The sequence below is a fragment of the Xyrauchen texanus genome, chromosome 2 (genome assembly GCF_025860055.1).
Source record: "Xyrauchen texanus isolate HMW12.3.18 chromosome 2, RBS_HiC_50CHRs, whole genome shotgun sequence".
In the NCBI taxonomy this organism is placed as follows: domain Eukaryota; kingdom Metazoa; phylum Chordata; class Actinopteri; order Cypriniformes; family Catostomidae; genus Xyrauchen; species Xyrauchen texanus.
Genome location: NC_068277.1, coordinates 24,400,431 through 24,415,784, shown reverse-complemented (window position 1 = coordinate 24,415,784; position 15,354 = coordinate 24,400,431). Strand labels below are relative to the sequence as shown.

The following is a 15,354-nucleotide window of genomic DNA, read 5'->3' as shown; positions in this document are numbered from 1 at the left end:
TGATGTCAGTCTACTTCCGCTTCCTCTAAAGTCAGCTGATGTGATCGGGTGACTGTTGGCATCTTGCTTAGACCTGGAAAAACTCCAACTTAACTTCTAAAAGTTCTAGATGTCATCAGACGTCTTAAGGTAAAAGAAACCTGGAAAGTGTCTATTAGAAAAATGGCTTCGTTGCTTTTTTGCGGTCCTAAACTGGCAGCTTGTGGACTGGTCTTGAGCATTTGGGGTGTCATTATGCTGGTAAGACAAGTTTTTTACCATTAAATCTAATACATTTGTTCAACGGAAGCATGTATAAAGGTGTTTGGTCTGTTATAAGACCATTAAACGTGAAATCCATAAGTGCATTATATTTTAAGGGCATGGCAATTATTTTCACCATGATCAAGCTTTTCTGTTTTCTGCTTTTCTCATAGGCAATGCTGGGGATTTTCTTCACCACACATTCAGCTGTGCTAATAGAGGATGTGCCTTTTACAGAGGAAGACATGCACAACCCGTGAGTTCCTTTTGCCATGTACTCATTTAGTCACTCTGGAAAATTACTTGTCTGTCTAGCTTAGCTAATGTCACATGTATTCACTAAACTTGATGACAGTAGCTATGACTGTTTTTTCCTCACAAGGCCACTCTATTTCCTCAGTATGTTAAAATGTATGTAAACCAATTCTAGTGCAAACGGCATACAAATACCAGTGATAAAACTACAGATTCCGCAAGTTATATCATTTATGAGAAGTTCTGTAAATCTATTCACTCAAAAAGTTTAACTATTTCATAACTTTCTCCTCTCAAATTTCAGGGAGACAGCACTTCAGAGCATTTATAAACTGTACAACCAAGTTGGATACAATTGCTTCATTGCAGCAGCAATCTATGTGTTTATAGGATTCTTGTCATTTTGTCAAGTTCGTCTGAACAAACGCAAGGAATACCTGGTGCATTAACGCTGCCTATTGATTGGAGTTTAAACCTTCTTCTAACTTCCTTTGCTGTTTGTACAAAATTGTTGTTATACTGCAATATGTATATGCAAGTATATACGGCGTGTAGATATTTAAGATGGAATAAGATTGCTTTATCTGTGCATTTCTTTCCTACCTAACTATTGAAGCCTTACACAAAATACAATGTGTGCTGTGAGATTGACCTTTATGATTAACCTGGACCTCAATAATATGCCTTTGTTTTGTGCTTTTCTGAGCTGCGGACAAATCAAAACCATTTAAATCCCCATATCTGTCATTTGGTTGTTAACTACAAACGCTGTTGATAATTGATTTAATTGTGATTTTATATATACTTCTACACATGTAAAATATAGATCACTCAGAACAGGAATTTTACATTGAATGAAATGATCACTGTGGTTCTATTTTCACAATAAATGTCTCAAGATTTATCCTACACAACTGTAGAAAATGCTAAGCATATTTTTTTTGAGCCATCATTCAGATTAGAACTTTTATTGGGCCTCCAGTTTTACATATGTAATAATTAAGAACGATTGGATACGGGGGGGGGGGGTGTGAGAGAGAGAGAAATACACTTTTCTGTACTTTAGAAAGTATACAGCATGCAAAGGAATTTAGTTAATCATGAATCAGAAAGTCAGCATGTTTTTCCTATAGCTATTATGTATGTTAATGGCTGTAACACATCACTCTTTTAATCTCTTCATCATGTTGTGCTTTTTTGTGAAGCAGAATGCATTCATTAAAGAATATAATGATGAAGAAAAATAAACAAAGGTTCCTCTTTCTCATGAACTCATTTTAGAAGTATAAATACTGATAACTAAAAATAATGAAATGGCAAAAGCTTTCTATGTTGATAAATGTTTTCAGAATGGTAACAAACTAAACAATGAAAAACATTAATGGAAAAACATAATATTTACAAAAGTATGCTGCCACAATTCTCCTAATAAAGCTCTTGTGTCAGCTATGTCTAGGCAAGGCATTGGTTTTATTCAAATGTTTTAATCTGCTGCTCAGAAGATTATCAAATTAGAACCATAGGCCTTTCAAACCTCCTCAACTGCCTATTTTCCTCGTGACATTTGCAAAAAGAAAACTCACTCAGTGAGCCTGCTAGTATGATCATTCACCCCAGATTAATTTTTAACAGAGTATTGAATTTGTTCAGGGGAAATGCAATGTAGTATATATGGAAAAGCAGCAACAAGGATTTCTTCTGTATTAATTCACCTCACTGGATTTTTGTAATCATACATTATGAGCCAAGAGTATGCCAATTAATTCTAATTATACAGAACAGAATTAGAGATTTTTCTCTAAATGGTGATGCTATTTTCTATGCGGCTTGGACACAGATAAAGGTACTGTAGTTCTAGTCCCTCGTTCTGAGCCATAATGTGCTCCTCCAAGACTTGCAGTTCCTTTCTGAATGTGTCAATCACCTTCAAAGCAGCAGGCTCAGTGAAGTACTGTTCCACATACTGCCCCATTGGGATCTGAGAGAAAGAGAAAAAACAGTGTGAATCAAAAATGGAGATTTTTCAGTGACCATTAATATGCTTAATGATTTAAGGCTAATTTTAAAGTTTAATGAAAAAAATAAATATATATATTAGATTTGCATGGTCTGATATTTCATGTTAATCCATTTAGCTCTGTTTGTGTTGCACATTTGTGAGGCAACAACAAAGTCAGCAACAAGGCAAAGTTGTGACAGCCTGCACTGTTGACCCACTGCATCTGGTTGTGCCCGACCCAAATGCCATGTGATGGCCATCTGAACACAGGACTGGCTTATATCAGGGAGTGTGTCCATAATTAAGCCCATTGTAACAGCATCCTTGTCTCTTGGTGGGGGCTGCCGCATGGTACAGGGAGTATTGGGTACCCATGCACACCAATCAAACTACAAGAAAGAAAGATCAAAAGTGATCATAAGATTAGGGCCCATGTGTTTTGTAGCAACCTTGTTTCAATGTAGTAGAATTGTGAGTTTTGGTTCTTAAATTTGATAGGATGGTGTTAGATACCTGTCCGTTGTTGGTGGCAGCATGTTGTGCTGTACTGGTGAAGATCACCACATTCAACAGGGTGATTAACTCATCTTTGCTCTTCAGCTCACTGGCTAGACCTAACACACAAGAAAGGCCAAGAGTGTGATCTATGAAGCTTCTTTGTTCATAGTGATGCTACACATAACAGTGATAGTTTATTGGTAGATTACTGGAAACTATTTTGAAAGCTTTTTGTCTTTAGAAAATATCCAGGCATCTTGAGCCATGTCATGGTTGTCATTTAATTCCCCTGGTGACCACATGGGGGCACTGTGTCTATCCATTTTGTTCTTTGGTGTTTTTCTTTTCCTGTTGTCTCATCTCTCATCTCAACTTTAGTAGTTAGTAGCTGTATATATATACCTCTGCAGTCAATGTGTGTTGTCAGTTATTTTCTGAATCATTTGTATTGTCAAGCCTGCACATTCAAAACTTACCAAAATGAGGCACATCTACAAAGCCCTCCATAGCCACATCTTTAATCCACGCCTGAAGTTCTGCATCCTTTTCCACTTCTCTATCACTCTTGTAGTACAGGGAAACTATTCCTGAAACAAAGCTGAGAGAAAAGGAGCACTTAAAGGGATAGTTCACCCAAAAATGAAAATTATCTCAGAATTTACTCTCATGCCATCACAGATGTGTATGACTTTCTTTCATCTGCAGAACACAAACAATTTTAAAATAATATTTAAGCTCTGTAGGTCCTTACAATTCAAGTGAATGGGTACAAAAAAAAAGTTGGAGCTCCAAAAAGCACATAAATGCAGCTTAAAAGTAATCCCTAAGACTCCAGTGGTTTAATCCAAATTGTCAGAAGCAAAATGGTAGGTGTGGGTGAGAAACAGATAAACATTTAAGTAATTTTTTACTTTAAATTCTTCTCCCTGCCAGTAGGTGGTAATATGCATGAAGAATGTGAATCACCAAAAATAAAGAAAGAAAAATACGAATGTGGAAGTAAAAGTGGAAATTGATAGGAAAAAAAATTACTTAAATATTGATGTTTCTCACCAAAACTTATTATATCGCTTCAGAAGATATGGATTAAACCACTGGACTCTTACTGATTAATTTTATGTTGCCTTTGTGATTTTGGAGCTTAAAAATTTTGGTACCCTTTTACTTGCATTGTGAGGACCTACAGAGATGAAATATTCTTTAAAAATATTAATTTGTGTTCTGCAGAAGAAAGAACGTCATACACATCTGGGATGGCATGAGGGTGTTCTAGGGTAAGGCCATCATTATTTAATACCAATGTAATTCAGTGGCGTAACTTGGATCTTTCAGGCCCCAGTGCAAAGCACCTGTTTGGCTCCCCCTCAACTGTTTTCATGGCATATAATTTTAATTGTTCCCTTTCTGCCCACCTTGCACTGCCTGTAGTTACACCGCTGATGTAATGTGTATACACTATTTCATTCATGTGTAAATGTGATTCCTGAATGATGTCAATAAATTGCCTTTTGCTCAGCTACATTTACAAGAATTAACAGCACTGAATGGAAGCTAGAAGATTACTTTTGAATCACATCCCACAGCATCATGGCATGGTTCCTGTAGAAATAGCCTCTCAGTTTAGTAACTCCTCTGTCCAAGAAGTCTAATTTAGGCTGAAGGGAGCGATAGGTCAGTACTTCATACTCCCTCTGTGCCAGAATCAACAGTCCTTCTCCACCTGTTGATACCACCTAAAAACACAATTTAAGTCAAACAGAGTGAGTTAAGTTTACAAGTATTATGCAACAAGCCCTGAACAACTAGTAAATTATATGGATTTTCTGAAAAATATAACCCTATAATGCTGCCTGTATCAAATGATATGCTATTTTCTAAGACCTGTGCATCATTAATCAAAATGTTGCAGAAAAGCATGTTGTCTGCAATTTACTAGATGTCTTCTGCAACCTGGTGGACGTTTCTGGACATTTCTTGATGGAAAAATGTAACATTTAAAAAAAATGTCTGCTTTCTTTTGCAAGCACTCGGTTTTTTACGTGAAATCTTTGCTGATTTTAATAAAGTAAAAGTGACAGTAATGATTATATTGTTACTGATATTTTTAAATGAGTATTTGCTGAACATGAGCAACTTGTGCTTGGTTCAAAGCCCATTGAAAACCATGTATCAAATATGATACAACAGGCTTTTGAGGTATATCTCTCAATCACTATTAGATTCCATTCATGCCCACCTAAAAAAAAATATTTTTAAATAAAAATAAATAAAAATTAAAAAAAATTCCCAGAGCTTTGAAAATTGACATACTTTTTATAAGATATATTTAAAGTGGGAACTAATATTTCTGTGTATTTTCATGAATGCAGTCTGCTCTGTAATTATAAAGTTCTCATTATTATACCTTACAAGCTATTATGATGTCATCTTACCATAAGTTCCTGAGACCCAGTGAAAAAAGTTTTACAATTTCCCTTTTTTAAATGTCAGTATAGTATTTGGTGCATAAAATGCATATGATGAAAAAAATATATTTTATTCATATTGTATTTGATGTGCCGAGTTTGATGTGGGATACATTTCAATCCATATTTATTGACCAAGGAGAGGAACTTGAGAGGAACAGCATAGCTAAACTCTCAAACATTTGGTATTTCTGCCAGGGAGTCCTCTGATAATACCACAAGAGTTAACACTGTAGCATGTATGCGCTAAAAAAAACATAAATAACAAATATCCTACAGATTAATTTTTATAGTTTGTATCATTTATAGTTTTTATAGTTACTAATGGTACTAAAAACTGTTTAATGTAAAACAAATTCGGACAATTCTTTCATATGTCAGGTTTTACATGGTTCTGCTCAGGGGTATATTGTAAACATGTTATGTAGTTTGTACAGTAGTTTGTGACTAGTTAATTTCAGGAGGTGATCGGAGCCTACCAAAAAAAAAAAAATGTAAATGATAAAAGGTAGAGTTTTAAAATTGTGTGTGTGTATTTGCCATTTTTGTGGGCTTTGATGTTTAAAGATGTTCACCCTTTTGAAGATGCCATCTGGTGAGATGAGCTGTGTTCTGCCACGAATGTTAATCTCAAGTGTAAACCTCAGGTGAGGAGTCAACAGCTGCATGGAGAAAAAGAGTGAGAAATAAGTATTTAGTAGCAGATGACCATTAACAACTGATTCTGACTGGTCAATCTCAGAAATCTGCAGTCAAATAGTTTTGTATAATGAATTTGAAACTGTATAATTGACTAGTCCTAAGAAACTGATTTCTTAAATAAATGTGCATAGATGTCTTCCATATCACCAAACTTTCGTCTCACATAATAAATATAAATGTGCAAAGGAGCTATTTCTACCTGATCTAACCCTTAAAATGATTTATGTATGTGTAACCTAATGTAGTCAGGTTAATTCATGTTAAATAATAATTTGGACTTGAATCAAACCAATTCATTTAGATGTTATTTTTTTTTTCAGTGAATTTATGTCAAACTAAAATCAATATTTAATGTCCATTTATTTACTTATTTTGTAGGTGGCCATGTAATAAGGAGAATCTTAAGTCAGTTGGTCATAATTATTACAAAATAAACTATAAAAAAAAGGTTATCAGGACCCAGACCAGAAGCATTTACTTAGTCATTATTTAGTCTATTTTGTTGTAAGCTTTGATTGAAATCATGCAGTAAAACATTCACAGGTCTCTTTCCTAAAGAACACATACCGTAGACTTTCCTAACCTTATATATAGGGTGAACAGCAGGTAGGTGTCGCAGTGTGGCCACACAGATCACTTCAACCACCAAGTGAGTACGTAGCAGATGTGATAACACTTGAAAAACCTGGAACTCAGCATGACGAACCCATATCTTAGCCAATAACCAGGCCAGAGGTGGATCGCTAGGAAGGAATATGGGTGTGTCCTTATCAGGTTTCTGTTCAAGCTGAAAGAAAGGGGGAAAGGTCAATCAGATATTTCTTTGATTCACAGTCAGTTCCAGGAGGCCCCAGCACATTTTAAGTATCTCATTAACTTGAAAACCCAAATCAGGTTTCATAGGACACAACTTATGAGATGAATGACGTGTGTTAGATTCAAAATGTGCAATGATAGGGGGCTGCAAGGAGCAAGATTGAAAATGCTGCAGTCACTTTTGATTCATCTCAGATTATTATGATGCCAGATTTTAGTCACCACAAGTGAGCACACTTATAGGCTACAATTTAGTGTGAAATTCAATACATTCCTGACTACTAGTTGCCATACTTTTCGCAGTAATTTTTACAGTTTACACTCACTAAGCACTTAATTAAGAACACTATGGTCCTAATAAAGTGCCCAAAGTGGTCTTCTGCTGTTGTAGCCCATCCACCTCAAGGTTCGATGTGTTGTGCATTCTGAGATGCTTTTCTGCTCACTACAATTGTTCAGAGTGGTTATATGAGGTTCTGTAGACTTTCCGTCAGCTCGAAGCAGTCTGGCTACTCTCAGTTGACCTCTCTCATCATTCCATCCACAGAACTACTGCTCACTGGATGTTTTTTGCACCATTCTAAGTAAACTCTAGAGACTGTTGTGCATGAAAATCCCAGGAGATCAGCAATTCTCAGACCAGTCCGTCTGGCACCAACAATCATGCCACGGTTGAAATCACTGCAATCAAATTTTTTCCCATTCTAATGGTTGATGTGAACATTAACTGAAGCTCCTGACCCGTATTGGCATTATTGTATGCACTCAAGGTCTCGTTTAAGTAAAACTGGTTGAAGAAATCAACTCTGATTTAAGTAAAGAAGAATACAAATAAAGTTGCTCTGCTTTTACCTGTATGGCAATAGGAATGAGGCCTTTTTCAGGGTGCTCATACAGCAAGCAGAGTGGGGCAGCTATGTGCTGCTTCTGGTCTCTGATTACATTAGCAGGAATCCCATCCACTATAGCATGATCAACCAGGAATATATTTCCTTTCTTTAGCAGAAGACACAAAGAAACACGAGATTCACAGTCGTGAAAAAACAACAACTCTGTAACAGTATTATTGCTGTAACAATATTATATACAATATAACAAAGCACTTATCAATGGTGCACACCAAACTCTCACCTTGAGTTCCTCCTTCAGAGTGGTTGTAGGAATCAGAGAGGACTGCACCATGTCTCCAGAGACAGGGAAGTTAGAAGGCAGCGCTCTGCACCTCTTAATCATCCGTGGATTTGAGCCATTGAGGAGTTGGTAACCAAAAAATCCATCTTCTCTCCAGTGCTCCATGGTGTATTCTAATCAGAATATTAATCACAAAGTCATGTTATTCATTTAATAACATTAATACATTTATGAACCGTTAAAAATATACTGATCTTTAAAATGATCTACAACATAATTAGAAACTATAAACGAGTCTTGGTTCATTCATAGTAGCAATTTTGTCCATGATTTAAATATTTGTTAAATTAGTTGAAATTACTTTTGACAGCTGTGTAAAATGTTCTGGACCGTTGCACAAAGTCAATTAACAGCTGTAATTACAAGCTCAAAAGTAAAATACAAAAGGAAAAACTGAACCAGAAACTTCTGTAACAAGGACTCATTTAGTCAAGAGGTGCAGAAGAATACAGAATAAACTGGACATTGAAACTGGTGTGGGCTTAGCCTACTGTAACTTGTTATTTGAAATAATGTTACAGGTATTCAAATGTGCCTGTCAAATATGCGATTTTATGCATGGTCAGGTTGAAGCAGAATATAACAGTGGTTAGACGTTTCTCTGCTTTTATCCAAGACAAGGAGTCTTTGACATACAGCTGAGATGTTACATAAACTCTTGAATCTCTGAGTGACATGTTCTGGGAAGAGAGCTCAGAGAGAAAGAAGCAATTTCCTGAAAATCATTAAAAGTATACTTGGGCAATTTCCATATTTTGTTAATTTATGTGGTAAGTAATAAGGGGGAAAAAATGTTGAAGGACAGAACAAGCGACTGTACCAGCTAAAGGGCTTCTTAACTTCCAGAAGATCCTTTTGAAGTCGTCCAGGTCATCCCAGGACTTTCCAAACTTTATTGCCAATTTTTTCAGTGAGAGCTCCAAAAGTCTAAGTGGCAAAAGGGAGGAATTGTGGTTTGGTGGTTAGATAGATTGATTGATTTATGGATGGATGAATAAATTATGTATGGATACAGGAACACAACATATCAACGGCCAATTAGTAATTTTAACAAGATCTGATTCTGTAGTGCTCAGCAAACTTATTTGTTAGTACTGCACATTGCAAATCAGCCGTAGGTAAACATTAAACAATCATTGAACACAGGAGGTCCATGTGTGCTTATACCAATAAATAGCAGGATGCCAGTTTAATGATTACATTTAAATGAAGTGAATTTCAAAGCATGCTTAGTTATTTCAATAGTAGTAAAGGACACTAACACACATTAACACCTTAATTGATTTGCATTTTTACTCACGCAATGTGCAGGGATCTCACAAAGTCACTGCGCTTCTCGTTGTCGAAGCGGACATCCTGGGGGAGGTCTGCCTCTGTCTTGCAGTCAATGCATTTTGGAATGCCAGGAGCCCATGTAAGCCATCTGAAAGGAGAGGCATAGAGTTCAACAGAGGCTCGTGGAAAGTACATTCCTTACAATGATTGGAATGCAGTGATGTTTATTCTATGTAAAATCCAATGAGACCTGTATGTTTTCTGCCTCTCCTGAAGCTCAGCCTTTCTGTGAGCTATCTCCTGTGGCAAGGAGTCCTCACTGAGCTTTTTAGCTATGAGAGAGAGAGGAAACAGAGAAGAGGTTTGAACCATAGCATCATCTTGAATTCTCAGATCAGGCTGTATAAGCAGCTAAAATGAACATTTCAGATTCTGGAAAACCAACCTGTGCCTTCTCTTAGCTCTACCATCACTCCATCTCCAACTAGCCAGCGGTAACAAGGGAAAGTATGGCTGGATATTTCACCAGGTACACTGACTTTCACATAATTGCAGAACCAGTTATCCTCCACCCAGTACTTTTTCTTCTCCAGTCGCACCAGTATCAGGCGACCCAAATCAGCTGCACATCTGACTATGTAATCATCCACCTTCAAAAAGAAAGAAAAAGAATGATAACATGCACAAGATAATGTTAGTTTGAAAAGCAGTTTTTCAAAACACAAATTAGGAAGCTTGGAGAATACAACTAAATACATTTTAAATGGATTTAGGTGCTTGTCACTTCCTAAACCCACACAAACATATACAGTACATGTTCACTCACCGCCCCTCTACAGAAGTCCAAGCCTGGATTGTCCAGCATTGTTCTCTCACTCTCTCCTTTCTCACCAACCAGAGTCACAAAGATATAGTTATTGGTTCCTGAATATTCTGAGGTTCCTGTGGCCACCGTCACTTTGTATTCCATCTGCACACACACGCAAACTCACATTATTGTCGACCAAACTGTTTTATACTTGAGCTACTTTTGCAGAGCAATCTCTGTAGTTTTTCAGAGTTCCATGAACCATCTAACAGCAATCTTTTTTTTTTTTTGTACTCTATGGCCAAAATTCACACCACCATACACAGATAAGCATTTCATTTCAAAACTACTGGCATTCCAAAATGCATGAACTCCAGGACAGAGGCAGACCTCCCCCAGGATGTCTGATTCAACAACAAGAAGCGCAGTGACTTTGTAGTAGTGATGGGCATTCCGGCTCTTTTCAGTGAGCCGGCTCATTCGGCTTTTGTTAACTTTTTTTACATTCCCAGTAAAAAAATAAAAAAATGCATCCTTCCAAACGAGACACAGCCACGTGTCTGTGAGTTAGTTGGCTCCGCTCCGCCCTTCCTCACGCATCTTTGGTTCATTGGTTGACACTGCGTGTCTGATTGACTGGAACAACAGGTGAGGCTGTTCGCCTGAGCAGACAGTCAGAACGAATGTGTGCGCGCTTGAGTATTTAGGCCTATATTATTTTATGTATTTTTTCGTTCTTTGAATTAGTTAATTAAATGAATTTAATAATATCTTATTTTTTATATTTTTTTATATTTGTATAAATAGATTCGGCTCTTCTGATATGCGAGCCGGCTCCCAACATTCACCTACAAAAGCCGGCTCTTAGAGTTCAGTTCGCTGTCCTTTTCTGCATATCGCGGCGCCGTTTTGTTGTCCGTTCTGCATACCGTGGCGGCACATTTTAGCTTATCGCGGCCCATTCAGCACATTTCGCAGCTGACCCACCGGGCCGCTCAGTTCTCCCGATGGCCAGTCCGCCCCTGATCGACCCCAAAGTGCTTCAGCCCACCGTGAAAATGCCTCCCTGGTTTTGTATTGAACAGGAAGTTCTTGCCCCCATTTCAACATTGCAAAGCCTTTCTTTCAAACTAATCGGAGAAGTTAAGTTACACCCTGTTATCTCGCATTTGCACTTGGTATGGACAAAAGCGTCCAGAGTGTTTAATTCAGACATTTCCTTAAATGTTGCCTCAAGCATATGGCTGAACTCAAAATTTTGTATTAATAAGTCCCCTTTCTGCTGGTCAGAGTGGATTGTGAAGGAGGTTAACACACTCAGTGACCTATATGAGAATGGAGTGTTGACATTATGGAATTTCTAGATCTCAGTTCTTTAGGTATTTACAGCAGCGCCATCAGCTCTGTACTAAGTTTGGGAGTAGCATACAACCCCTTAAATCGGCAGATTCTCTGGGAGTGGTGATTACTGCTTTTGGAAAAGGTCATGAGGCATCAGTGTGTTACTCCCTGCTAATTCAGAGTCTGGGGGACGGAGCTTTAACTTCTCTCAAGAGATTAAGGGAGAAAGATTTAAACTTGGTATTTGGAGGAGGGAGTGTGGGCTAGGGTTCTAAAAAACGTCAAGTCTGCATCTAGAGATGCCTTATGCAATTCAAGATTTTACATAGATTCTATTGGACCCCCTCTAGATTATATAGGCTTGGTCTTAAAGACGCACCCACCTGCTGACGATGCCAATCAGATGATGGAGACATAACCCATGTTTTTTTGTGGTGTTTTAAGATCCAAGAATTTTGGTTGAAAGTTCAGAGTTTTATGTGTGACTTATTGGGCACTCAACTTTCATTTTGCCCCAGACTCATATCAAATGGTATCATATCAAAAATTGGGTCCTAACCAGTCTTATGATCAGCAGACAGATTGTTTTAAGGGTATGGATGTCTGCTGGAGCGCCCTCATTTCAAGAGTGGTGCACTGAGATGGGGAGGGTGGCTGCTTTTGAGGAAGTGCTATGTAGAAGGCTAGGGAACTTGGATTTGTTTGATGGGTAATAGGGCAGCTATTTGGAGTACTTGAAGGGCACTCGGGGAGGGGCAGTGGAGAGAGAATTATCATTTTAAATGTGTGTGATTATTATATATATATATATTTTGTGTGTATACACATGTGTGATCACAGGGATGTTTGTTGAGGGTCAGGGTGGGTTTGGGGATTGAGAGGGGGAGGGGTAATTGTGGAGATTTAATGTTGATGCTGTAAATATATGATTTTCATTTCTTTGTTAATTGTATGAATCAATAAAAACTGTTTATCAACGCTAGCATTTGTGCAACAGGTGTTCGATTATCAAAAGAGAGTATAAGTTTCCGCACAAGTTTAAGTTGGAAGTCTGACTTCAAGTGGTGTTCTGTTGCACTTTTTCTAGTAGGAAGTTGTAAATTCTGACATTCTGAGTTGTTGAATGTTTGCAGCATAAGAACGTTTTATGAATCCAACCTCTGAATCATAGGGATCATTTGCATCTTATCTGTTTGTAATTACTGTTGTTTCCATAGTCTAAGTTAGTTTAACTCTTATACTCTCTTGTAACTTTTAAAAATTTGGATAATTTTGTTTTTAGTAAACACTCTGTCAACTGACTGAAACTCAGCTTTGACTCCATTGTTCATACTGGTCTGTCTTATGTCTGTATCCTATAAACACAGAGTATTAGTATAACGAAATTGACTATATGCTAGTTTGTGTAAAGTGTTGGATACCAGTACAGTTCTGATGTTTAAGGTCAGCTGTTTAGTATTTATTTATAAAAATGTAATAAATTATTGCAGATTAAGTGCTGTTTTATGTCAAATTTAGAAAGATATACTATTATGGTAGGGTGTGAAAGATGTGAAATTCTGCAAGTATTTGATATCAGTCAAGCAAAGTAATCTATCATAACCACCCAACATAGCAACATATCAGTAACATAAAAATGTGCCCTGAGTTTTAATCGCTAAATGTACACGTACATGCATATCCAAGACGTCTATCTGACATGTACGTCTACATCTTGAAGACACATTTTTTAGGTTGTTTTCTCATCTGCAATATGTCAATATGACATTCAGCAGGTGTCTTTGAGACATTTATTATTTAAAATGTTTGAAAATCTAATATTTTTAAGTTGGCTAGCAGATGTTCATTAGAAAGAGATGCCTTCCAGATAAAACCCTCTCAAACAGAAATACCAGAGTTGTGTGATATCTGAGATTATGTAGACTTGACAAATATACTGTTGAAAAACAGTAAAAAAAAAAAAAAAAAAAAAAACTTTTATTATACATACATTGTTTAGGGTTTTTCCAGAATCCTCTTTTAAAAGCTTTTAAACTGCACAAAATTTGGCACAATCAGACTGTTCTTAGTGCACATAGTTTTCTATCTATCTATCTATCTATCTATCTATCTATCTATCTATCTATCTATCTATCTATCTATCTATCATACAATTAACAGTAACACTTTACAATAATTTTATAATTGTTAACATTAGTAAATTGTTAGGTAATCATGAACTAACAATGAACAATGCTTTTTAAAATGAAAACATATTGTTTATTCATGTTTAGTTCATAATGCATGAACTTATGTTAACTTATACAACTTTGAATTTTTATGTTGAAATTAACATTAAGATTAATAAGTGCTGTAAAAGTCAACAAATTCATTGTTAGTTATGTTAACTGATGTAGTTAACTCACGTTAATAAATACAGCCTTATTGTAGTGTTACCAATTGAACTCTCACAACATAATCTAAAAATAAAACTCTTAAGTAACCAATTTTTACACTTTTACACATGTTATATTACCCAATATGAAATGGACAACCAAATCTAAATCATGGTTACCTTTTTGTTGTGGAAAGATTATATTTCGCTCGGTTGCCCCTTCTCTGCTTTTACAAACGTTCCTCTGTGCTGCAGATATTCTTGCCTCTTTCCTCTTCTCCAGTTCACAATCTTTTTTCTTTCAAGCAGCTTCAATTTCCTCCTTTCATGTTAAACTTTTGCACACCCTGTTGTACACAGAATATTGAGCTGAAATGCATGTTTGCTTTGTAATGTCCTGTCTCCACTGGTCTCCTCCTACATACCTGCTATCCTCAATCCCTCCCTTCCCCCACTCCGACCAGTTCTCTGTCCATCAAACAATTTTCTTTAGACTGATGTTTTCTCTCCCTATGTTAATTCATGTGTTTTGCTCTCCTATTCAAGGAAGTGTGCAGTAATAACTCAGAAAAACCACAAGGCTTAACAGGATATTTTTTGTGACCTGAACAACCACATTGAAGCCTGTCAGAAACCTCCACAGTAACACTGTATAGGACTCAGGCAGCATGACCATATGAGTTCTAACAAAACCTTGTTTATCACCCAGTCAAGAAATCATCATGTTACAGTTTGTTATTCTAATTTGTTTATTTTTAAAGGAAGCAATTCTGAACTACATGCAGAACTTTCGCTTTTTAACAGAGTACTGGCAAATACCAGGTTGCTGTCCTCTTGAAAGACAGGTTTCACCTATTGTTTGGCTGAGTGTTTCATGTTATTTAATCACGTCTCAGACTTATTATTTGAGAATATATATTAATGCAGCATCGAGGAAAAACAACTTAGGTTTATGGCTTTAAACATGTATAATTTGTGTAACCAAATGCTATTTGTATTTGATAGATACAAACCACGTCATGTAAAGATATACAATGCAAAATAAAATGACAAAGATTAATTTCTTTGTGTAAATTCCTGTGTGTACACATATTGCTCCATTCCTGTTTGTGAAAACAGCTTGACATGCAATTTGTATGTTTTTAAGGAAGTGCATTACACATGTTGCTGTATAATGTGGACACAGTCTAAAGGAATGGTGCTATGGGACAAAAAAGCTGGTAATGGGCACTAATAAAGTATAGGCATCACATATAGATTTCTCTGAACTAAATGCATATAATTCTTAAAACCATTTTGCCAAATAAGCTTCATACAGGGCTGTGAAGCAGACAACCTCGACAAGACCAGTGATTCCTAGGGATATGTGTACCCCAGTGGCAAAGTT

At 36.7% G+C, this 15,354-nt stretch overlaps 2 protein-coding genes across 2 annotated transcripts; one reads left to right on the top strand and one right to left on the bottom strand.

Moving 5' to 3' along the window:
• Position 1: 1 nt before the first annotated feature.
• On the top strand, positions 2 to 1,731 carry LOC127663156 (ribonuclease kappa-A-like). Its single transcript, XM_052154644.1, has 3 exons — positions 2 to 240; positions 417 to 499; positions 803 to 1,731. The coding sequence occupies exons 1-3, from the start codon at positions 163 to 165 to the stop codon at positions 945 to 947; spliced, it is 306 nt and encodes a 101-aa protein (XP_052010604.1). The 5' UTR covers positions 2 to 162; the 3' UTR covers positions 948 to 1,731.
• A 178-nt stretch (positions 1,732 to 1,909) lies between these two features.
• On the bottom strand, positions 1,910 to 14,461 carry LOC127663147 (polyunsaturated fatty acid lipoxygenase ALOX12-like). Its single transcript, XM_052154633.1, has 15 exons — positions 14,148 to 14,461; positions 10,271 to 10,414; positions 9,890 to 10,094; positions 9,695 to 9,776; positions 9,470 to 9,592; positions 8,990 to 9,096; positions 8,110 to 8,282; positions 7,831 to 7,974; positions 6,746 to 6,949; positions 6,036 to 6,122; positions 4,559 to 4,728; positions 3,472 to 3,593; positions 3,011 to 3,111; positions 2,716 to 2,886; positions 1,910 to 2,476 (listed from the first exon to the last, which is right to left on the bottom strand). The coding sequence occupies exons 2-15, from the start codon at positions 10,412 to 10,414 to the stop codon at positions 2,297 to 2,299; spliced, it is 2,013 nt and encodes a 670-aa protein (XP_052010593.1). The 5' UTR covers positions 14,148 to 14,461; the 3' UTR covers positions 1,910 to 2,296.
• Between the last annotated feature and the right edge of the window lie 893 nt (positions 14,462 to 15,354).